General features: G+C 42.5%; 1 protein-coding gene across 1 annotated transcript in view; it reads right to left on the minus strand.

The window, feature by feature from the left end:
* Positions 1 to 2,603: 2,603 nt before the first annotated feature.
* Positions 2,604 to 25,706, minus strand: part of LOC101163025 (insulin-degrading enzyme-like) — a 28,320-nt gene continuing 5,217 nt past the window's right edge. The window contains exons 5-25 of the mRNA XM_023963161.2: positions 23,857 to 23,979; positions 23,567 to 23,679; positions 23,259 to 23,421; positions 23,055 to 23,147; positions 22,844 to 22,935; positions 21,833 to 21,913; positions 21,573 to 21,676; positions 20,830 to 20,932; positions 20,611 to 20,733; positions 17,951 to 18,033; positions 17,186 to 17,330; positions 14,794 to 14,904; positions 14,561 to 14,681; positions 7,672 to 7,763; positions 7,212 to 7,323; positions 5,546 to 5,713; positions 5,169 to 5,441; positions 4,107 to 4,168; positions 3,527 to 3,599; positions 3,388 to 3,455; positions 2,604 to 3,308 (exon numbers count right to left, since the gene is read on the minus strand). Of these exons, the coding sequence (XP_023818929.1) occupies positions 3,213 to 3,308; positions 3,388 to 3,455; positions 3,527 to 3,599; positions 4,107 to 4,168; positions 5,169 to 5,441; positions 5,546 to 5,713; positions 7,212 to 7,323; positions 7,672 to 7,763; positions 14,561 to 14,681; positions 14,794 to 14,904; positions 17,186 to 17,330; positions 17,951 to 18,033; positions 20,611 to 20,733; positions 20,830 to 20,932; positions 21,573 to 21,676; positions 21,833 to 21,913; positions 22,844 to 22,935; positions 23,055 to 23,147; positions 23,259 to 23,421; positions 23,567 to 23,679; positions 23,857 to 23,979 (2,399 nt within the window). The 3' untranslated portion in view covers positions 2,604 to 3,212. The remainder of the gene's footprint in view (positions 3,309 to 3,387; positions 3,456 to 3,526; positions 3,600 to 4,106; positions 4,169 to 5,168; positions 5,442 to 5,545; positions 5,714 to 7,211; positions 7,324 to 7,671; positions 7,764 to 14,560; positions 14,682 to 14,793; positions 14,905 to 17,185; positions 17,331 to 17,950; positions 18,034 to 20,610; positions 20,734 to 20,829; positions 20,933 to 21,572; positions 21,677 to 21,832; positions 21,914 to 22,843; positions 22,936 to 23,054; positions 23,148 to 23,258; positions 23,422 to 23,566; positions 23,680 to 23,856; positions 23,980 to 25,706) is intronic.

Here is a 25,706-nt window from a genome sequence, read left to right on the forward strand (position 1 = left end):
ACCCTCAGTATTACAAGTGTTCTATAAGTGTACTACAAGTGTACTTATTCTGTACTAAACCTTTGTATTATCATATGACCCCCCCTTCCATTGACGTGTTCTTCCTACCATGACAAAGGTGGATAAAGGTGGAAAGATTTCATGTAATCCATGGACACCAGTGAAGATCACAAATCATTGAAGAAAAAAGGTTCAGAGCACTGTCTAGTGGGTCTAGATGACCCAACTCCCAATGGTAAAGTGCCTAGGATAGCACAAGGGTTAATGATTCATGTTCGATCCAAATGTTTTCTTCCAGATTCTGTGTTCTGTCTTTCTCTTAGGAGGTGGATCCCCAAAACACTGCTAACTGCTTCATATTTGTTTTCAAAAAGTTACGTTTAGCTTTAGTGTGTTCAATAAATGTTTATGTTGTTCTGCCTAAACTGTGTTTTGGATTAAGGCCCCCTGTGCGACTGAGTTTGACCCCCCTGTATTACGAGTTCATAAAATTCATGCTTTTTTGTGTAAAATGGGGGGTGGGCTAGGGGTGTTACTCGCCCGGGGAGTAAGTTAGTGTAGAACCACCACTGCTTAGAAGTATATAAACCAGCTATGCTAAATCCAGGCATGGGGGGCCCGTGTCCTACAAGTTTTCAAATCAATCTGACATTGAAGCTCCTTATTGGCTAAACACACCTGATCCAGGTAATCAGCAGCAGGTGAGACGGGATTTCTAGAAAACCAGCAGGAGGCCGCTGGATAAAGAGGAGAGCCGTTGTGGTGGATGGAAATTCCTCAACATTATAATCAGAAAGGAGAGAATAATCATAGTCTTTGTTTATGTCATTCCAGTCCTCAAAAGTGTCTTGTTTTCTATGATGAGACGATTGAAACACAAACTCAGAAGTGGAATTGTTCTTCACAACAGATTCCAAATGGCTGAGATGAAACAGGTCTTTATGGAAAAGGTCTCAACTCTTCATTAAAGCTCCTCTCCTAAAAAACGTTAATTAAACTTTGAATATTAATTGCGTTAATACAACTATTTGCATGTTGGTTGCATTTTTGTATACATCACTTTTTTCTAGCCAGTTTCTGAACCCGCTTTATCCCTTTAAAGGTCATGGGGTTGCTGGCACCAATCCAAGCAACTGTTGGGCAAAGCTAATTTCTATTGTGCTTTTTTAAATAACATGGTTAGGTTTTTCTCTGCTAAGTCAGTTTTTGCTGGTAAGCATTTTCTTTTTCCTCTCTGACTACATTTTTGACTTTCCCCCTAACTATTCCCACCAAATCTTGGGTCCCTAGTCCATCTGCGATGAACAAGCCGTTCTTGCTTTGCCCTACAGTGGCTGGGATAGGCTCAAGCAACCCTCAAAAGGGAATGAGTGGGTTAGGAAAGTGAAACGATGGATGGAAATACAAACTTTCTGTTGGTCTACTTGGACTCAGCGCTGAGTGAGCAGCCAGCCTGCTCAGCTAGGAACTTTTGTGTCTTACCCAGACTTTAGAGGGGATCCTTGGTGGTCTTTTAGATAGCTGTCAAGTCTTCCCCATATTGAACCAAACTGAACCACTTTAATGAGAGCAGGCGGTAGAGCAGGTCATCCAATGATTGAAAGGTCAGCGGTTTGATCCCCGCTCCCCCCAGCCAACTGTTGTTGTGTCCTTGGGCAAGACACTTCACCCTCCTTGCCTCCAGTGTGGCTCCACTGGTGTGTGAATGTGCATGAATGTCCTGGTGATGGTCAGAGGGACCATAGGCGTGAACTGGCAGCCACGCCTCTGTCAGTCTGCCCCAGGGCAGCTGTGGTACATCAGTAGATACCATCACCAAATATGAATGAATGATGGACACACTGTAAACGCTTTGAGCGTCTGGAAAAGCACAGATAAATCTAATAAATAATAATTATTATTATCTGGGGAACCTGTGCAGGTGCTTTGAGTTTAGTAGATAACACTCAGTTCAAAACATTCATCCCCTAAAATATTTGACCCATACTGGTGTGGCGGGGTTTTGGGTTGTCCAAACTCGTAGATAGTCGCGGAGAGAAGCGGCGGGGAGCTTAAGGGGAGCACAGGTATGCCTTTCAGTTCCCTTGAGGCTTGTAGCTTAAGGAAGGTCATGAAAGAGGAACGTACCATTTTGTGTGCGGTAAGTGTTTTGGGAAGTCTTTGAAAGGATAATGCAATTTGCATGCCGCTTTTGACGTATGAGTGGTTCCCTTATGTCACACTATTATTAGCAGAGTGTGCACACTGGCTGACCGTGCATGACTACTGCACCCATAGGTGTGCACAGGTGATACCCCAGTGGATGTCCACACAAACTACCCTGGGACAGTCTAATGTCCTAAATTCTAAGCGCACACTTATCACTTGAACAGCACTTATGGGCCCCTTGCACAGTCTGAAAAAATGACACACCTACATCTCACCTTCCTCACCGTTACGTGTATTACCTGTCACCTGCAGCATGGCTGTAGCAAAAGCTTTCCATGAGCATTGTCTGTGGGCTCACAGAGTGGTCTGACTCCATAAAACCTGCGTTCCCCAGACAGACAGGTTTGCCCCGCCCGTCCTCCCCTGCAGAAAGCCAGTAATCACCTGTACAACAGTTGCAACTAAACGCACAGCGGCTGCTGGGTTTTATTCAAAATGCTTATTGCCAATCCATGAATATATTAATAGAAACTTTTCAATGTTTTCAAAAGGAACCATAATGCAACAAATATATATATTATTAAATTAGTTTCAAACATGTTAATAATTAGAATACAATGTATATGACACAAACAGATAATAATTATATAAATACCAACAACAACAATATAATAACAATGTATATCACCGTTTGAAAAAAGACTGGTCAACAGAACAACGTATTGTGCATTTTGGAAATTAGAACAAAATCCTTTTTGTATCACAGTGAATAGTGAGTAACAGTTTTCAGCAAATATAAACCTAATAAATAAAAACCTTTATGGAGGAGCTAACATTCTTTAAAGTCCTCAACAGCACCTAACTATTAAATACACATCAAAATATACACATCAATTATTTAGTCATTCTATTGGTCAGAAGAACCATTTTTGATCTGATGCCTTTTTCATGATATTTTTTCTTTAGTCCACGTTCTTCAAGTTATAAACTGACCAATCAGATGCCTCAAACAAACAGCCATTCCTATGTCCCCCTGTCGAGCAGACACTCATTCAGAGGATTGATCAAACTTTGACAGTCGTGACATTGATGTGAGGCTTGGCTGGTGGAAACAGGGGCAGGCTTCTCTTGAACCCCGTCACGTCCTGAACCAAAGTGGGCTGCAGAGAACAAAGATGTTTCCCTTGGATGAAAGAGGCCATGAATTCAGTGGAAGCTTTAAAACATTGCATGAGTTACCTGTGGCAGAGAGGGAGCAGGAGTCAATTTGACACCCTTCTGGGAATGAAGCTCTGCCCCTTTTGGACCTAATTCAAACAAAGTCATGTAGAAGCTTAACTCAGCCTCATGTGCAAATGAAGTCTCCACTTGTACTCACATGGATCCATCTTTCTGGACAGGACGTGCACAGAAACTTTGCGTCTTTTTGGAGCCGTCACTGCCAGCCATTCCTGTGGTCACAAAGTAGATGAGAAATATTTGCTGGTTTAAAAATAAAGCTGGCCTCTGGCTCAAAAACCTACGGCTGGATGGCTCCAATATTTTTGTTGCACCGATAATGTCAGGGGGTTGTAAGGGGCTGTAAGATCGAGTGTAAACGGAGAGCTCTCAGAAGCAAGTGCCAACGGTCCCGCCCACAACTCAGAGGTGAATTTCTAATAAAATTCAGCCGCTCTGCAGAAACTATGTTCTAGAGAACGACAAGTTTTTGGATTTTGGCTAAAAACGGCATCATTATAATGAAAAGACCACTGGGAATCTATTTAGATCAAAAGATGATCACAGAGGGACTTTAAAGTAAAGACGTGTACTTCCATAAAGTTCTAAATTAAGTTTGAACATTTTTATGACATCTTTGCACACAGATGTTGTCCTTCATGGTAACGTAGTGAGCTCAGGTATGCATGACATGTGCATCTGATCCGTGCATCCAGGCATCACATGACTGTTCCACTTACTCTGAAGAACTCAATGATGTTCTCTTTTGTCAACGTTTTCAAATGCTCTACTTCAACGCTGTCTGCAACAGAAGGGGAAACACAAATGTCAGCATTTTCACAAATCAACAACCCCACAGCTTCAGACTCAGTTTAGATCTTTTTATACACATTTCTACTCAGCAAACAAAAATATTGACTTTAATGAAAACCCACATTCATTCAGACTCTACACTGAAGAAGAGGGGTGACAACGGTTAACTTTTGGATAGTTTTAAGCAGCACCTGGCCGGCCTACCTGTGATCGAACAGTACCGATTACGGCAGAACTTGTTGGTTGAGTCCTGTCAAGCGTTCAACCGTTGTTTTCCTGTTTCTCTTTATTCCAGTATCGTCCACCATTTTTTGGTGCTAAACTCCTTCTACAGTTTTTCATCTATTTTAACCGTTCAACTATTCAAATGTTCAGCTCTTTCAGCTTTTTCCAGCTGTGACTTTTAGTCCTTTAAATCTTTGAACTTTTCCAGATATTCCAGGATTTCTGCCTCCATTGAAATACATGGGGAAACCTTGGTGCAAAAGCTCGCTGGTTCGATACCCGGCTCTGGCATTTTTCACAAAAACCTCTTTTTTATTATTGTGCTGCTTTTGCTTTATTTATGGGCAACTTTGATCATTTATTTCTTTAATTTTTATTTTTGCCATTTATTACCCTTTAAGTTTAATTTTTATTCAGCAGTACAGCATTCAACGCTGCATTTTCTTCTGGAAATGAAGCTCCTAGTTTTTGTAACTCTTGTGCTATCCTAGGCCCTTTAACGTTGGGAGTTGGGTCATCTAGACCCACTAGACAGTGCTCTGAACCTTTTTTCTTCAATGATTTGTGATCTTCACTGGTGTCCATGGATTACATGAAATCTTTCCACCTTTATCCACCTTTGTCATGGTAGGGAGAACACGTCAATGTAAGGGTGGGGTCATAGGAAAGCACAAGGGTTAAACAATACCCAAACCCCGTTTTGGAGTAGCTTTCAGCCAATAAACCCTGTTACCAGAAACATGAGGACAGTCCACGGCACTGACCTCTGTGAAAATGGTACTTCTGGGAGATGATCTCAGCCCAGTATTTGGCACTTTCAGCAGAAAGATTCTTGGGTTTGTCCAGGCGGCGGACGGCCAGAGCCTGGATGTGCTTCTGGAAGACCTCCTCGCTCATCTCCGTCAAAGCTTGTTCTATGGAAAAGAGGAAGGCCTCCACGCGGCTCTCCAGGTACAGTGGCTCCTCGTTTGACTGGATGATCAGCCGCAAGCCCTGCCCTCCCTCAGCGCATCGAGGTCCACTGAACACTATGTAACCTGGAAGCAGAGCAGGTGCATCTTTCACGGAAGCTAAAAATGGAGCTTTACCTCTTGGATTAAAACTTGGGATTTCAAAATGTTCCTGCTGACGGTGGTCTCACCCAGCTGCTCTCTGGTCCTCAGGGTGTTGTAACACGGCTCATGGATGATCTGGCAGAAGAGCTCCAGCAGCATGTTGCTGTGGGTGCTCTGCATGTCTGTCTGGTAGTAGATCAGAAAGCCACAATTGTTGTGGACCTCGTTCTTCTGCTGGTAAACAAACCAGCTACCTGAGAAGAGAAAAGTGCAAGACAAGTTAATACTGTCTTTTAAAATAAAGCTTCAATGTTCATTAATCAAATGTTCTCTAAACTCATTCTACAGAAATCAAGTGCTTGAAAAGATATGATGAGCCACATCTGTCGTCATAAAAACAAACTAAAGAATGGAAGGATTCAAACTACAGGTGTGTGGGAACTGACTAAATACCAGTTACAAGCTTTATAGATTTTATGTACACAAAAAAACAAACAAATAACGACGCAGAGATAAGTATGCAGGTATTTACAGAGTTGTAAAATTCAATAAGATTTAATCCACAGATTCTGTTAGAAACTTTCACACTTTTGTGCACAAAGTTGCTCCAATTCATAAAATAAATTCACCCCAAAGAAAGTCAAATTTACGCCCGCAGATGCTGTCAGACAGATGTTTTAACAGCAGAAAACAAGTTTGGTAACCAAAAAGTTCTTTTTGAGGTTTAAAAACGAATTTATGAAATCTAGTTTGATTTGGAGGTCGTTCATCTGTAAAGTGTACATTTATAGGGGTGAAAGATTATTATTTTTTTAGTCATAATTCTAAGAAATATGAAATTTCATCTGCAATTCAGGCTTGGAATATAAAAAAAGATATTTTGTCACTTGGAATTCAATAATGAAATTTAGAATTCAATTTGACAATTTAAAAAGTGAAATATGAAATAAAACAAAATGAATTGCACTTTAAATTGTTGTGGGTTTTTGATGTTATAATTCAATTTACAATGTATTTAGTTATTTACAATTCAATATTAAAAAATATAATTTCAAAACATGGTTCGCTTTAAATGTATTGTAAAGTAACTTCAAATCTTTTGCATAGTAAAATGCTGTTTTTCTATCGGAATTCCAATAAAATTGTGAAACAGCGCCCCCTGGTGTCACGCATTTTTATTTGCATAGCAGTGCGCTTTATGTGTAAGGAAGCATATCTGTCTCATAATTCAAAATAAAAGTCAATACCAGAAATCCTTTTTCGTTTTCACAATGAAGCTGCATTTGTTGACTCAAAAATAAAAATCAATCCGCCAAACGGCTTTTTCTTTTCTTTTCCTTCTCCTCCTGCAGTGGATCTTTGTCCACCGGCGGAACAAGCAAGCTCCGACAGATGCTAGCTGGCAGACAGAGGTGTCACTGGCAAAACAGTCCCCGATTCACTTCTGCTGTGACTTTCTCTTGTTTGCATCTCTTTTTTGTTTGCAGTTACTTTCGTTTTTGCTGTTTCCTTTTTTTGCTGCAATGGCGGTTCTCGGCCACCGTACTGCAGAGTGAGACATGGATCTTGTGTTTTATTGTTTCTACTTGACTGCATTGTTTTTTGAAAGGCTAGTTAGCTTGAATGGCCAAAACAGAGGTAGCTGCTATGAAGGCTTTTCTCGTAGGCACAATTTGTTTTCACTGAAGAACTTTTAACAAAAAAAAAGAGCATTTTTATTTGACATAAAGGCGTATTTTGGAAAAGACTCACAGTTAGGAACTTGAAATTCTCTGTAAAGAATCAGCTGATGTGGAGGGAGGGGCTTTGTGTGAGCATGCTCAGTGAGTGTGTCCTCCACCATTTGCATCATGGTAAGAGCAGACTAGAGAAGATACGCAGGAGACAAAATTAAACACAGCAGTTCAAATATAGGACTAGGAATTACAAACACCGGGTTACAGTTTCCGGACAATCAGTCGTGTCCCAGCCTCAGCTTAACACGTGGCCTAACGTCAGACAGTTTGTTGAGTACATTCATTTAGATACAGTCTTCGAAACTTGTAGTCTAGAGGTATAGATAGTTCTTTAGCATGCAAAACTATAAATGTCACAGAGGGAAAAAGCATGTTAAACATATGACACTGACATGAAAAGCAACAATCCTGTTAAAAATAAAAGTTGTGAATTTATACAGATATTTCAATAACAACGATAAAAACTTTAAACAAACCTCCTTAGTGATGTTGCCATGAAATAAGGCTTGAATATGTAACCGTGACAACAGCTGAGTTTGGAAGATGTGCAGATGTGGGAGGGTCACATCTGGAACACAGATCATGAATCAAAAATGGATTCTCTCACACTGACGTCAAGAGAAGGAGTCACTGCTTTAACATTTTATTCTGTTTAGCATGTTTGTTCATTAGTACACTCATAAGACAGGTTAATTCATCATTAAAGCTATAAATTTACTCATAGAAATTGAGCCGTTTTGATGCATACGAAGGAAATATTTATGCCAGCCACAGATGAGTCTAAAACCTTAAATCTGAGCTGCAGGGACTTCAGGTTTGATTCTGCAGGTCATCCTCATTTGATTTAGAGAATTTCCAGTAAAAACTTAGTCCTAAAAAATATAACAGATAAGGATGAATGCTTCAGGCAAGTGCTGCAGATGAAATGAAAGCCTGAAGCAAAAAAAAAAATAGTTGAGATTCATCAATGATAAAATGATAAATGGCGTATACTTTTACAGCGTTTTCTATATAAAGTGCTTTGCAGTCACAGACACATTCACCTGTGAACACACACACATTCACACACTGCCGCCAACCTAAAGCCACCAGGACCAATGCATGGGCGGGTAAGGTCAGTCAGTGGTCGACCACTCTACCTCTGCACCACGGCTACCCCACTTATGCCACAGGATAAGCAGAAACGAAACGGAAGGAAAATGTTTTGAGAAGAGAGGAAGAAGCAAGTCCCAGGCCACAATATTTACAGCCTTTATGTTAACATGCTAAAGAAATGTGTTCGTCTGCAGCTTTTATTGACACAACAGTATTGAAGCTGCGAGACAATGAACCACATGTCATGCCGGCTCAGACGTCACCCGGCCAAACAAGGTCTGCGTCAGGTGCTGAGGGACCAGAGCACCCTGATGGAAAGTGGGCTACTGGAACAAGACGGAAATGGACTAGATGTGAGAACAAGGTTCTGTTAGAATGCTACTACTCAAGTAATCCCACCCAGAGAGGCTACATGCAGAGAATGTGGAATGAATGGATGCTTCGAAACCCACAATCAAGGCTAACTGCCAAACAACTGGTAGCCCAATGCTCTAACATACACAAACGGCAACTCCTATCACAACTTGAGATTGAAGCGATACAATACAATGCCACGGGAGAGCCAGAACAACAGGTCAGAGAGGAGGTTATACCACACTCCCACCCTGAGTTTGGGTACACAGCCCCAACAACCACAATTACGCTGAGCAAGGCAGCAACTGACCTGAAAAACAAGATCATGTCTACAATGAACACTAGGCAACCCCGACACCAGCTGCAACGGTTAAGTGATGTACCGCCTGAAAGTCTACTGGAAACTGTGAATGAAGCATTGAGGGCAATTCCTACCACAACCATCACAGAAACCAATGAACTGGTTTACACTTCAGCAGCAGTGATCCTTGAGATGCTTGGCTACAAGAGCAACCATGGAAGAAAACAGTACCCACCATGGAAGCAGCGGTTAGAGGCCAAAATCAAGGCAACTCGGAAGGATGTGAGTAAGCTGACAGAGGCTCAAAGAGGTACAATGAGAAAGCAAGAACCTAAGAGATACAGCCAGATGTCCATACCTGAAGCACTGGAAACTGCCAAACAAAGGCTCCTAGCCTTGAGCAGCTGCCTAAAGAGGTACACAAGAGACAATGAAGCCAGACGAATAAACAGGCTCTTCGCAACTCAACCTGCAAAAGTGTACGCTCAGTGGCAGGGTCAAAACAGCCGAGCAGACCCACCAAGGCTAGAAACTGAACAGTACTGGAAAAGTATATGGGAAAAAGAGACAGCACATAACAGCAATGCACAGTGGCTGGTCTCTCTGAGAAAAGAACATAGCAACCTCCCTGAACAGAATCCAGTAACCATCACAGTGGCAGACATCCAAGAAAGAGTCTCAGGTATAAAGAACTGGACAGCACCGGGCCCTGACATGATACATGCCTACTGGCTAAAGAAGCTTACCGCACTCCACGAGCGCCTGGCAGCACAAATGAACCAGCTGCTAAGAGACGGGACTCACCCCGAATGGCTAACGGAAGGACAAACGATCCTGATCCAGAAGGATCCTTCAAAGGGTGCAGTCCCATCCAACTAGCGGCCAATAACCTGTCTCTCCACAACATGGAAGCTCATGTCAGGCATCATTGCAACCAAGATAAATAAGCACATGGATCAATTCATGAGTAACACACAGAAGGGCATTGGTAGAGACTCCAGAGGAGCCAAACACCAACTCCTGGTCGACAGAACAGTCGCTCAAGACTGCAAGTCACGACACACCAACCTGTGCACAGCCTGGATTGATTACAAGAAGGCCTATGACTCAATGCCCCACACATGGATCACTGAATGCTTGGAGCTGTACAACATCAACAGGACTCTAAGAGCCTTCATAGGAAACTCAATGAAGCTGTGGAAAACCACCCTTGAAGCCAATGGGAAGCCACTTGCACAAGTGTCCATCAAATGTGGGATATACCAAGGTGATGCTCTGTCCCCACTGCTGTTCTGCATAAGTCTGAACCCCCTCAGCCAAATAATCACCAAGACTGGCTATGGATACCGACTCAGAAATGGGGCCAACATCAGTCACCTCCTATACATGGACGACATCAAGCTATATGCTAAGAGCGAGCGTGACATTGACTCCCTGATCCACACCACCAGGATCTACAGTACTGACATTGGGATGTCATTCGGGCTCGAGAAATGCAGCCGGATGGTGACTAAGAGAGGCAAGGTAGTCCACACAGGAGGGGTCTCACTCCCAGAAGGAACAATAGCAGACATCGAGGACAGTTACAAGTACCTTGGAATTCCCCAGGCAAATGGCAACCTGGAGCAGGCAACAAGGAAAGCCACAACAGCTAAACACCTCCAACGAGTAAGGCAAGTCCTGAGAAGCCAGCTCAATGACAAAAACAAGACCCGGGCAATAAACAGCCACGCACTGCCAGTTATCAGATACCCTGCAGGAATAATAAGATGGCCAAAGGAAGAGATACAGGCCACGGATGTTAAAACACGAAAGCTCCTCACCATGCATGGAGGGTTCCATCCCAAATCCAGCACCCTAAGACTGTATGCTTGCCGCAAGGAAAGAGGCTGAGGACTAGTGAGCGTAGAAGCCACAATCCAGGATGAAACATCCAAGATGCATGATTACATCAAGCTCAAGGTCCCAAATGACAGTGTGCTCAGTGAATGTCTCAGGCAATGGAGAACAGAGGACACAGTGCTGGAGGACAGATCCTCATGGGAGGACAAACCCCTGCATGGGATGTACCACCGGACCATAACTGAAGTGGCTGATATCAAGAAGTCCTACCAATGGCTAGAAAGGGCTGGCCTACAGGACAGCACCGAAGCACTCATCCTGGCAGCCCAGGAACAAGCGCTGAGCACCAGAGCCATAGAGGCTCAGATCTACCACACCAGACAAGACCTAAGGTGTAGGCTGTGCAAAGAGGCGCCTGAAACAATCCAGCACATAACTGCAGGGTGTAAGATGCTGGCAGGGAAAGCATACATGGAGCGCCACAATCAAGTGGCTGGAATAATATACAGGAACATATGTGCAGAATATGGACTGAAAACCCCAAGATCAAAATGGGAAAAAACCTCCGAAGGTGGTGAAGAATGACAGAGCAAAGATCCTGTGGGACTTCCAGATACAGACTGATAGGATGGTAATGGAGAACCAACCAGACATTGTAGTGGTGGATGAAGAACAGAGGAAAGTTGTTGTGGTGGATGTGGCAGTGCCAAGCGATGGGAACATCAGGAAAAAGGAACATGAGAAACTGGAGAAATACCAGAGACTCAGAGAAGAACTGGAGAAAGCATGGAAAGTGAAAGTGACAGTGGTGCCTGTGGTAATTGGAGCACTCGGAGCATTAACCCCCAAGCTGGAGGAGTGGCTACAACAGACACCTGGATAGACCTCAGACCTCTCAGTCCAGAAAAGCACAGTGCTAGGAAAAGCTAAGATACTGCAGGAGCCTCAAACTCCCGGGCCTCTGGGTAAGAAACCACCACTGGAAGGATGAGAGGGACGTGTTTTTTTATACACACACACAGTGGGGCAAAAAGGATTCAGTCAGCCAACAACTATGCAAGTTCTCTCTCTAAGAAAGATTAGAGAGGCCTGTAATTATCATCATAGGAAAACCTCAACTATTAGAGACAAAATGAATTTAAAAAAAAAATCAGAGAATCACATTGTCTGATTTCTAAAGAATTAATTTGTAAATAATGGTGTATGTAAGTATTTGGTCACTAGGGCTGTCAATGAATTGACGTTGACTAATCGACTATAAAAAGATTGTCGACGCTTTTTTTTGGTGGTCATTTTAAATGATTATAATAACCACCAGCCACAGTCATTGGGATCTCAAAGCACAACAGGAACTTTAGGAGGCGGTACACCCCTTTCTCAACCATAGAGGACAGATACAAACTTAAATTTCATGCTGCATTCACACCACCACGTGTGGTGCGTTCAAGGACGCACTCTAGGCAGTTTTATGAACGTGCATCCAGCCAGTGTTGGACATACAGGACCAGCGCCAGAAATACAGGTAGCAACAGGGAAAAGATTCTTCTTCTTTTGTGTATTTACTGTTTATTAGCGCTCGTCCGCCACCAACAATAGGTATAACCTCAGTGCGAAATGTCAAAGCGGTGCAAATCTCGCAAATCTTGCTCCAGACGTTTTCATATCTTTGTTCCTATAAATGTCCGTCTAGGACTCATATTAATCTGACCGGACACAAACCACAATTAGTAATTACCCATTCTTGATCATGTTTACAGCAGTTGGTACATCCATGTTTTGAAGCGGACGCCACCCACACGTCACTACCAGATCAGAGTCCCAGATTGGTCACAGTGCCGCGTCGCGGAATCAGGAACCCTGTAGCACGTGGCTTCTTTGTGCTAGCATATAGATTACCTGGGACCTTAAACTTTTTATCTTTTATAAGGTGAAATTGAAATTCATGAACTATACATTTAAAATTGTAATTGTTGTGAATGTATGGTGTTTCACGGCTGCCATAAATTGAATGAGTGCAAAGACAACTGAGCGGGTGTATTCAGGAACTGACTGAGGAACCTTACAACCGTGCAGGCGTAATTCCAACGGAGCGAGCCCGCGGTGATCCTGTGCGCTCACTTCCGCTTTGCGCGCTTCCTGGGTTTGCACGCAGTGTTAAGAAGCGTTTTTGTCACTTGGGGGCGGTAAGCTTTCTGGTTGATCTGATTGGCTGAAATTTGAAAGTCAAATACAATTTGCTAAACTGATGGTTGACTAAATACTTTTTTGCCCCATTGTATAGTGACTCCTTGCACCTCTCACATCACATTAGCCCAGATCACACACAATACAAACAGAAGATTACCACACACATTGACAAAGAAAACATTTGTCATTGAGCAAGTTGTTCTGCGGAAAAAGTTGTTGGACAGAAACCTCCTTCTGTCAGTGGGAACATTGAGGATGAAACATGGCTGGATATTCCAGCATGACAGTGATCTCAAACACATCACCTGGACAACCAAGGAGTGGTTATGTAAGAAACTTTTTCAAGGTACTTGAGTGATCAGGACTTCAGTCCAATAGAAAATTTGTGGAAGGAACAACAGCCCTGAAACATTTCAGCTCTGGACAAGATCTGGAGGAATGGACCAAATTAGCAACTACAGTGCAAACCTACTGAAGACCAACAGGAAACATTTGATCTCTGTCATTGACAACCAGGGTTACATTACAACATACTGAAATAAAATTCTATTATTGACCAAATTCCTATTTTCTGCATCATTATACTAATCAGTTGACCAAACTATGTAATATGGTGAACGCAAGGTTACAACGGCTCAGTGCTCTTACAGTCTCTACACGTATGACTGTGCCCCACCTACCACAGTAACACCATTGTGAAGTATGCAGATGACACTGTAATGGTGGGACTCATCACTGAAGAGGTCGAGGGGGCCTATAGGGTTGAAGTAGAGAGGCTGTCCAGATAGTGTGAGGAGAATAACCTGCTTATGAAGATCTCAAAGACATGGTCACATCTCCGCTTTCCATCATCAGTTTCTATCCCACAACCATCACCACACTCAACCGACAGACCCACACACATAAATACATACACCCACACAAGAGGGCAACTGGAATGGAAAATGTGCAGTAAGTGGACAGGTATAAGGGCAGGGTAGTTCTTTCTGTTAAATTTTGCCTTAAATTATTTTAACCAACTTCACTGTTTGTTCTTAGTATTTCTAGTGCATATTAAAATGTTGTGTTGATTACTTTTCTGGATATGTGACAGAATAACACTCTCTGGAATTTAGTTGAGTAGGGAACATGTCACGATGACAGTAAAGCCTCTTCTATTCTATTCTATTCTATTCTATTCTATTCTATTCTATAAAAATCAAGCAATGTGATTTGCTAGGTTGTTTTTTTTTTACATTCTGTCTCTCACACTTTAAGTGTATCTATCTATACTGGACAGTGGGAAAGTGGGAAAAATTGCAGAGTCTGGGACTAACAAATATTGTTTTTGTCTAACCGGATCAACTTTACCAGTAGTTCCAAACATAACTTCTTTAAACTCAATTTTCCTATACAACTTTAGTTTTGCTTGGTACTTTGAAGTTTTACCAGTTTCCTTAATTCTAGATGGAATTGTATCTATCATTGTTTCCTTTAACGCAATTGTCTGTAAACGTTTTTCTTTCCACATCTGACTTAACTGACAGTAGGGAATCTTTACATGTAATGTTTCTAGCAGAAACTGACAGGAAGAAGCAGGGCCCCACCTTCCAAAGCATCAAGGAGTTCATCTTTGGTCCAAGCAACCTCCGTCATCAGCAGGCCAAGGTGATGCATGGCTTGTCGGTGAGGCTGCTCAGCCCCAAAGTTATTCAAATACCTCTGGTACTGAGAAGAGACCGACATAAACCCTAAAGAACTGCAGGGTTTGTATCAATGTGTTCTGTAAGCTTGAATAAAGTTCAAAGAAAGAGCTGAAACAGTGAGCAGTACAACTTACTTCTTCTTTAATGATTTCAAAGCGCAGCTGGTTTATTTTTAACGTCACCATTTTCTGGACGATTTCCCTCAGCAAGATGGACTGTCTATCACTGTAACCTTTGATGGAGACCTGCAAAAAGCCACAGAAGATGGAGTCTTTTTAATGAAATATTTCTATGTTCAGCCTCAAAACACAAAAGCCAGTCAATGGTCTTCGTTTAATTCTGTTAATTACAGTTTGACAATAGATGTAAAGCAATTTTCCAAGCCAGTGACATTTAAGGTTGAAACAAGTACTTTTTAAGAACAGAAACAAGTACTATAAACATTTGGAAGCTCAACAGAGATAGACATATAGCAGAACATTCCAGTTTTTCCAGAACATGGACTAAACACGACAGATCATTCAAATGAACTGGGAATAAGATCGGACTCAGACCAACACCACTGTGTCCCAGCATGACACATTTAAAGCCTCAGTCACAACTGCCTTTACGTGTGGAACCGGGCTGCCTGTAGGTGAAAGAAGCTCAAACGGGGCATACAGGTGGCTCGCATTAAACATCAAGATCGTAGAGCGCTCAGTGAGTGCATCGAGAAAATGTTTATCCACATTTTTTTCTATGAGAATGCTGCGGGCGGCGGGTCGTAGTGAACACTTATACAACATGCAAGAGCAAGTAAGGGTGCGGTATGTGAGATGGAGTCGTGTTGTATGGACTTCATGGTTTTAACCGACCAAAAGGTTAGCAGACTGTGTGAGGAGCCTGTCAGTGTTGCTTATATAAGTGCGCTCCATGTGTGCAGCCTGACTGTTAGAAATTAGGAAATTAGACAATCAGAGAGTAGTTTGTGTGGACATCTCCGTCTCACCTGAACACCCCAAGCTTGCAGCATTCATGTGCGCTCAGTAGCTCCTCACTTATGACTAGAGTCCATGTAAGGGCACCGTACAACAGCATCACATGTACGTCATAAATGCGTGGAACTTCAGTTACACTTACGAGTAAAGATTTACTTTGTGCGCATGATACACTGACCACACGCACAGTGGTACGTTGGATTTTCATAACGTCCCTTATGAGCCTGACGAGAACTTCAAGACACCTGTGCTCCCTTAAGAAGTGGCTGCTCCTTCAGGACCCAACAAAAACCCACAGTACCCATAGTGTTTAACCCCCCGTAGAGGTACATGTGACAGGTACGTGTGACAGGTGTATGTGACATGGTGACAGGTACATGTGGCAGGTACATGTGACGTATGGAAAGTACGTGTGACAGGTGTATGTGACAGGTATAAGTGACAGGTACGTATAAGAGGCACATGTGACATGTGACAGGTACGTGTGACAGGGTGACAGGTACGTGTGGCAAGTATGTATAACAGGCACATGTGACGTGTGACAGGTACGTGTGACAGGGTGAAAGGTACGTGTGACAGGTATGTGTAACAGTGTGACAGGTACGTATAACAGGCACATGTGACATGTGACAGGTAGGTGTGACAGGTACATGTGACAGATACGTGTGACAGGCACGTGTTCTCAATGCGCAGTTATAAACAAACATGTCTAGAAGTGGTTGGTAAAGCATCCTTAGCTTGTTGTCATGTGTCATGTGTGAAGGGGTTCTTTGAGCTTCCTGTGTCTGACCTGCAGCAGAAATGAAGCTTCTCTGGATGACATTTACAGGAAATCAAACCCTTAACTCCTAAAATAGGTTTTAGGTTACTAAGTTGGAAAGCATGTAACACTTTTCTGAGGCTCTGCATGCTGGTATTATCTTGACTGAGAAATACTATATGCATCTATTTATTTCCTTAACAGTTAAACTTATGTGATGGGTGACACCTGGGGTGTGTGGCTCTGGCATCAAATCCTTTCAATTAAAAGGGGCGGAGCTTCCCGGCAAAGTACCGAATTCTAGTGGGTGGCCAGGACGCTGTGTGCCTGTCATTTTTTGAGCCAATTCGGTGAATATGTTTTCATTTTATCTTTGACGTTTGATTTCAAATCATATTTTAAATTATGCATTTGATGGATTTTAAAATTCTAAAGTAAATGTGTATTTTAACTAGCAGATGATTGATTTTTTTTAATTATGTCTGCTTCCAGTCATTTATGTACCTGCTGTTCTTTTACAGTTTGTTTAGTGTCAGTTAGTCCACTTTTAAGACTGTGCAGAGGACTGTTGTCTTTTTTTTGGGGGGGGGGGGGTCATTTCTGGGACAATTTACCTTCTGTCGCCCACGTTCATCGCTCTGACAGCTGATCGTAAGCATGAGCATTTGAGGCATTTTACAAATGTTTTGTTGTTATGAATGCGCCAGTCTTCAATACATCCACATTTCCCAGAAGCACTTGTGACACTCAGATTCTCAGATTCCTTCAAACTTTAGATAGTTTACTCACAGTAATGGCATTCCTCTGTGAGCTGATGTCATACTCCAGCCCAGCTAAGAGAGCCGGGTATGTAAACTCATTTAGATCATCCTTCAGCAATTTGATCCACAACTCCGTCATGTTCCAGTGCTGAGGATCTGTGTAGATGTAGTGACTGATGAAGGGAAAAAAGAGAAACACAAAAAGGACAAGTCAAAGAAACACAGGAGCTGCATTAGCTCTCTGGTAAAATAAACACCCATCATGAACACAATCAGAACAGCTGATGGACCTGGTGACCAGTATGCAACTTCAATGTCTGTTTCAACCGGAGAATGATGGAAACAACAGAATCAAGTGAATCCCAAGAAAGTATTTATTCTGATATATTCATGGCTGTGATCTGTTCACACTGTAAATAAGCATCATTAGAACACCAGAGGACTGTCCAGCAAATAAAAATGACCAATCTACCATCAAGACACAGTAGAAACATAAACTGAAGAAAAAATCTCATTTATACATCAATGAAAAATTCAGAGAAAACCATGTTTCAAATTTCAAATGATTCAGTTTTAGTTTTATTTGCAGTGTTGCAAATGCTGTGAAACTGTAAATGGATATGAACTTTCTATTCATTAGCTCTTAAATAACTCAAAAACCTGAGCAGCCAAGAGAAAATGGTCACAATAAACACTTTAAAGTAATGGTAACAGATGGGAAGCAGGGATAAGTGAATCAGTCCAATGAAAGCTTTATTTACAGCTACGTGATTCCTCTTTATCAATGACTCACCTGAAAAAAGCAAACTTCTGGCACAACTTGGGGAGACAGAATTTGTTGTCCTGCTTGAACCACGTTCTGCTCAAAGGAGAGTTCTGAAGGAAAAAGAACCATCCTGTTTTTATATTCTTAAATTCTCTAAAACTCTTCATTTTACAGCTGTCACATGTCATGGCCTTATTAGGTATAAATCTGATCATCTCAGGGACCAGTCTTTCTGAAAATGAGATGGATGGATGGATGGATGGATGGATGGATGGATGGATGGATGGATGGATGGGTGGATGGATGGACGGGTGGGTGGATGGATGGATGGATGGATGGATGGGTGGGTGGGTGGATGGATGGATGGATGGATGGATGGATGGATGGATGGGTGGGTGGGTGGATGGATGGACGGGTGGGTGGATGGATGGATGGATGGATGGATGGATGGATGGATGGGTGGATGGATGGATGGATGGATGGATGGATGGATGGATGGATGGATGGATGGATGGGTGGGTGGATGGATGGATGGATGGATGGATGGATGGGTGGGTGGATGGATGGATGGATGGATGGATGGATGGATGGATGGATGGATGGATGGGTGGATGGATGGATGGATGGGTGGATGGATGGATGGATGGATGGATGGATGGATGGGTGGATGGATGGATGGATGGATGGGTGGATGGATGGATGGATGGATGGATGGATTTATGGATGGATGGATGGATGGATGGATGGGTGGGTGGATTGGTTCTGAAGCTGAGAGAGATAGGGTCCAATTTTATCTGTCAACCAACTTTATGAAAATATGTGATCCAGTAAGGAACCTCGGTGTGATTTTAGATGCAGAACTTAGCTTTGAAAAACACGTCAATCAAGTAACCAAGACTGCATTTTGCCTGTCACTCACTGCAGCGTGTGAGTGTGCGTTTGGCTCCATGTCTGCATGTGATCAATCTGTCTCACATCTATAGAACATTCAGACCTACGATCACGTTTAAAGTCTCAACGTCTGCATGAAGCAGAAACTCACCACGTATCAACCAGACTAGACCATCTGCAAAACTACCACGAGAAATACTCATCATTTATTAGCAACAGAATAACAGTGTTATTAAAAAGAATCCACAGACTTATTGTACTTTATAAATGTTGAAATTACATCAAATGCAGACATTCATTTGAATATTTAGTTTTAAACATATTGTTGCGGACTGAGTTAAACTTGGCTGTTGGGCCGCGTTAAAAGTTCTGGAGTTCATGGAACGCATCGATCAAGCAGAGATCTGATTGGCCCTCAGTTCTGTCGCTCAGCCTGTTGTTAGGTAGTTTGGACCAATGGGGTTCAGCTATGGGCCGATTAAGGGAAATGGGAGGGGCTGGAGCGGGAGGAAGGGAATATAAAGTTGGGAGAAGCGCTGTCGTCCCGGCGGGAGAGATTCAGGAGTTGCTGAATTAATTGTACGGCGTTTGTTGCGGTCTGCAGTAACCAGAATAAAGAACCTTAAAAGAGGTTAAGTCTCAGTGCCTCAGTGTGGGAAAGGGACACTACATTATTGTATGGCTCTTTCGAAATTACATTTAAAAATATGTGGCATTTATGGCTCTCTTGGCCAAAAAGGTTCCCGACCCCTGCCTTAGATCCTCAGGCGCGGGCCTGCTGATGGTCCCTAGAGTCAAGACAAAAATCCATGGCGAGGCCTCGTTTAGACACTACGGACCTCGTCTGTGGAACAGCCTGCCTGAGGATGTGAGGGCCTCATCCACTGTTGAGGTTTTTAAAAAGAATATAATTAGATCTTATACGTGGTATCTTTACTCTTATATTTTATATGCTATTTTATCAAATATTTATTTGTTTAATGTCTTTTAGTCCTTTTATATCTTAACTTATTCTAATTTATATTTTACTTTTTTAGGCACTAAATCATCTTATCTTATTTTATTTGAATTAATATTTGCATATTTTACCTGTTTTTATATTTTAACTTTCTTATTTTATTACTTTTACATTTTAGATTGTTTACGAGTGTTTTCTCACCCTTGGCGGGGGTGATAGTGTTCGGGCTCCAAGAGATTCTGGCCATGCTTGTCCTCTGGCATCTCTTGATGCTCTGGGCCGGAGGGTTGGGGGTCTCTGGGGTGGGGGGTGCTGGGGATGAGTTGTGCTTGTGTTGCATAGATGCTGACACCCCGGCCAACAGGAGGACAGGGCGCCTTCTGGGTTCTCTTTTCTTAATCTCTGTCATTTATCTTTTACTTGTGCTTGTTTTTGTGTGTTTTATTATGAGGGGCTTATTTAATGATTTTATTTCATATGTGGGGTTTGTTTTTATTGTATTCTTGTTTGTTTTTTATGGAAAGCACTTTGAGCTGTCTGTTCTACATGAAAGGTGCTTTATAAATAAAATTAATTTGAATTTGAATTTATGGATGGATGGGTGGATGGATGGATGGATGGATGCATGGATGGATGGATGGATGGATGGATGGATGGATGGATGGACAGATGGGGATGTGTGGATGGATGGATGGATGGATGGATGCATGGATGGATGGATGGATGGATGGATGGATGGATGGATGGACAGATGGGGATGTGTGGATCGATGGGTGGGTGGATGGATGGATCTAGCACTCCAGTTTTAGCTGCTGTTGATCAGCAATCAAACACTCACTTTGATCAGCGTGGGACCTGAACTAGAATCTTCCTCCAAAGGGTAAATCTGAAAGTTCGTTGGGATGAACTCGTTTCTTCTGGGTAAACTGAAGTTGGGATTTAAGCCAGGAGTTGACCATTTCTGAAATAAAAATGTATATTCAGTATATAATAAGCTGCAGATTCTACAGATGAATGCAGCAGAATAATCAAACAGACTAAATAGTATTTCCTTGACCTTGATGGTTTCTTCAGAAATGGCCTCCTGCTTGTACTGCGTGTCGTACCACTCTTCCGTCTTGTCCGTTTGTCCTTCAAATGACTTTGACACCACTGTCACTCTGGAAACAGTCGCATTCATAGAATGACTTCATCTGCACCCAGTCTGTTCTAAAACTGCAGTCAAGTGCTGCAACAGAGACATCATTCACAAGTTGTTTCAGTTCTACATCAGGCAGATTGGAAGCCCTTTCTTTTTTAAGCCCTGATATTAGCCATCTGCAGTGGGAGAAGGAAGCATATATATTGTTATATATTTTACAGAGATCTAACAGTTTCACTCCCACTCCTTCTTCTTGGAATTTGTATTTTCCAACAGGATCAGGACAGAGGATTTGGATGGTCCTGCTGTCTTATCCCCCTTTACAGCTCCATTCTCTATCTCCACCACGTCTGCCAGTTTCAGTGGTTTTCCTCACTGGGTTTAAGGGTTTTAGGATTCTTTATCTAAAAAAATGTGCAGGATGCTGAATCCACTTTCTGTTCTCTCTAGACCTAAATCCCACTTCATAACCACCACTAACTGGACTGGATCTGCTGGAGGTTTCAGGTTGTCCTACTTCCTGACATGTTTGGCCCCCACCTAATTTGACAGTAAAATCAGATCAGTTAAGCTGTTTACTCTGTCTATAAAGGCCACTATATGTTTATTGCTTCACAATTTTCTTTGTGTGACCAAAGGCTCATTCTTGCCTCACTGACCTGACATTTTCAGGGGTCAGCTTTTCCAGGACCATCTGAATCAGATCTGGCCTGAATTCCTCACAAATGTGCTTTCCGGAGAGAACCTCTTTCAGAGGGTAGTCCTGCAACACAAAGAGAAACGTGTGACACATGTCCCTGTCCAGTTAGAACCAGTGCTGCTTAACAGAAGGCCGGTATTCTGAGGATGGGAGGTAGTGCCGACATTACATTCTGTCCTAATTCTCTCTTTCAAAATAACCCACCAAAAGCAAACCTACATGCAGTAAACTCGCCACTTTAGAGGTGTAGTCTCGGGGGCGCTGCTTGTCCTCAAACCTGAAGTCTATTCTCCATAATTCCTGCCAGCAAATGGAGAGAAAACAGGTTAAACAAGAGGAGCCGCAGAATAAAAAATCCAAAAGCAAACACTTCAGACAGCTGATTCCATGAACACTGCAGCATGGCCATGAGCTCAGATCTTCATTTCACTTAATTCATGTGTGGAAAATGTAGTTGTTGGAAGGTCTGAATTGGTTTATGATAAAGTGTCACTAAGATGAGGAAATAAGTATTTGCTGATTTTGTAGGTTTGACAGTCTGACATTCCTATGGTATGTTCATTTAAACAGTGAGAGATAGGAAATCAAGAATTTCCCTTTAAAGAATTGATATACATTTATTTGCATTTCATTGAGAGAAAGAAGTATTTGAACCAAAGACTTAGTACTTTGTGGTAAAACCCTTATGATCAGCACAGATGTTGGAGGTTTCTTGTAGTTGATGAGCAGGTTTCTGCACACAGGAAGTATTTTGCTCCACTCTTCTTTATGAATGACTTCTACATCATTGGCAACTCTGAGCTCCAGCTCTCTCCATATGTTTTCTACAGGATAGAGGTCCAGAGACTGGCTTGGACGCGCCATGATCTTGATAGAAGTATGTTTCCCAGTGAGGACGCAAACAGTAACTAATCAAGCGGGACACCGTTGCTCTGGAACAGGCTAGAAGCCGTTTATGTCTTTGCTTGGATCAAACTGTTAGTCCAGCACAACGTCTGCAAACACTTCCTGATTCAAAACTCAGACCTGCAGTGGAAATGCAGCCTTTATGGTTACTAGGAGACCAAATACTCTTATTGCCTACCTACCATTATGATGACAGACTGTGAATTTCTTTTTAATTGGGCAAACTTACAAAAGCAGCAACAGATCAAACATTTCCTCCGCTGTATTTACAGGTAACCAGGGTGAAGTTGTCCCTTTGAAACAATAATTATGAATGAACTGAACCTTGCATTCTTCAAACACCCATTCTTGCGGCCCCTCTGTGTGCAGTTTGTGAATGTACTGGAACAGGTGGAGGATGATGTCATTGACGTGCACTGAAACAGCAGATCACAGTTCACTGCATGTATTCTGCGCACAGATGGGAAGGATTTCTGCACACCAAGCAAACTGAAGCAATGAAAAAGCAGCAGACAGAGTCAAACGAGCTACTCACAGAGGCCCTCTGCCGTCAAATCCATTTTCACCACAAAGAACATGAAACCTCTCGCTCCTTCCTTTGGTCCTCCAACCAGAGAGTCCAACCAGCCTGGACATTTAATGGATAAACATGTCACAGATCAAAAACAAGCATGTCTAGACATACAAAGAATCAGATGTAGATCACCAGAACCCTTTTGGTTTTCTGCAGCATGTGTACCTTTTGATTTCAGAACAGCAAACAGACTTCCAGGTCCCTCATGAGCTATCAGATGAGCCACATAGTGTCCAGGTTTTGATCTGTAATACTTCAGTAGGTCTGGGATCGGAAAGGTCACGTGTAACTTCCTGATGTTTTTGACTGGAACCACGGTGAAGAGTTGCTGAAAAAGAAAAGAAACAGGAATTTCCTGACATTTCAAAAAGGAAAATTGAACATTTTTATACAAAAAAGGACCTAATTGCTGTCTGAAAGTAAGAAGTCATCGTGAGGCGTTCAAGGTTCTTTAAAAAAAACAAACGACTTACTTTCAGCTGCTCTCCCTGGAATGGGTGCTCTTTGAATTCTGGGATGGGGACACTTTTGTTCTGGATTTTTCCAAACAACTTCAACACTGTAGACATGAGCTCATCAAGTGACTCTAAAGGTATTAAGGAAATGACGAAGACAGCATATGGTTTAGAAACTAAAGAAAAGCATAAAGATGGAAATTGTTTCATCATAATCTAAAATATCCCGACTATTTTCACCTTAAATGAACCGCTGCAAAGGCAGAATGAATACTGTCAGAGATGTAAACATTAATGTAAAGTCTCACCTCGTCCTAACACGCACAGACCCATCAGGTTAGCAGAGTAATACGTGGAGTGGAACTTCAGCAGCTCCTGACGGACATCAATGCCTTCTTCACATGGTCTGGTCTCTAGAGTCCATTTATTACCTAGAAAAATACCAAATGGATTTGGATTAAAAAAAAACTTGTGCTGATAAAAAACAAACTACCTCGACTTTTGTGACAAACTGAAATCTAATCGTTAGTCTCTGACTGTGTGGAGCTTTGCATAAACTTCAGTGAAAGATGTTTTTAAGGGCAATAAAGAGAAAAAGAACATGTTAATGAGACAAAGGTAAAACCAGGATAAAAACTGTTGTTATTTTCCAAAACCACAGCTAAAGTTAACAGAAAAACCAACAGAAATATAACACATGTACTTCAGTGAAATGAACCGAATACAGTCAACTGTGCTCACAACATGAAAAAAGAGGGGAAATGAAGAATGGAAGGAGCTATTGTGGCTCAAAAATGTTTTTATTGAAACAATGAAGTGTCATAGGCCACATTTACACTGCAGGTCTTGATGCCCAAATCCGATTTTCTGACTATATCCGATTTTTTTGACGACCCGCTTACATCATCTTTTAAAAGTGACCCGTATCAGATTTTTGCATTTACACTACACAATGCTGAAACTATCAAACGTAGACGTTCTGAGGACTACGTAGCAGCATTTCCGCCTTCCGCGGACCTCCTTCGGACTTTGTGACTGCGGTTGTCATGGTGACAACTCAGCGACGAAGGAGGCTTTGCCTTGGGCGCTCCAGAGGGGAGAGGAAAAAGGGGGGCTGCTCGGCCGGCTTATGTGCTCTCTCTGAGTTTTGAATGAGGAAGTGTTTGCAGACGTTGTGCTGTACTAACAGTTTGATCCAAGTGTTGAACCTTTCCTGCGCAATGACTTCTCTTTTCCGACCGTGGTCAGAAGCGCACGGGAGATTTTTCTCCAGGGCCAAAGGCGGATTCTCCTTCGGGGTTCACTTTTCCGTTCTGAACCCTCAGCCTCCAGAGTGGGTTAAGAAAGACTCCAAAACTTTTGGGGGAGACACCTTATTTTTGATTTACGGTTCTCTGACACTCCCCCGCTCCGCGCTCACACCCCCTCTCCTCTCCTCACACACACACACACACACACACACACACACACAGCACGCGCGGTCCCCATCATACACGCCCCCACTCCGCAACACAAGCAAAGAAATAAACGGCTTCTAGCCTGTTCCAGAGCAACGGTGTCCCGCTTGATTAGTTATATTTGCGCCCCGACCGGGACCGGACACAAAATAACAGCAGTTTCTGACTACGGTCTGAAACCTATGGCTGAAAGATAACACGCTGATGGGGCTCCAGCTGTCCTCGAACAGCAAAATCAGCGCACAGAAGCACCTTAATAAGTCATGTGATCTCCGTTGGTGGTGTCCTGAGATTACGTCACTGACGTACGACACGCATTTACTGGGGAATATCCGATTTGTCTGCTTACATGGCACACGCAAACGCACGTATCCGGTTTATTTCCGCATATGAATGAGGCCTGTATCCGATTTGACAAAATCGGAATCCATGAGCCCTTTTCCTGCTTACACGTTCACCGGTCACATCCGAGCTGTGCCACATGAGAGGAAAAAATCGGAATTGGGTCACTTGAACCATGCAGTGTAAATGCGGCCTTAATGTTCACTTTGAGAAGAGCAGACTAGCTTTTCCTTTCAATGGGTTTTCTCTTTAGGAACCACTAAAACGTGCTCAAAATGAACTGAAATGAACAGAAGTACGGAGATAAATATTACTGTGAGATGCTCCAATGTAAAGCTTTCTGCTTATTGCATTAACCA

Source organism: Oryzias latipes, chromosome 15 (genome assembly GCF_053564925.1).
Source record: "Oryzias latipes strain Hd-rR chromosome 15, Olatipes_Hd-rR_3.1".
Classification (NCBI taxonomy): Eukaryota; Metazoa; Chordata; class Actinopteri; order Beloniformes; family Adrianichthyidae; genus Oryzias; species Oryzias latipes.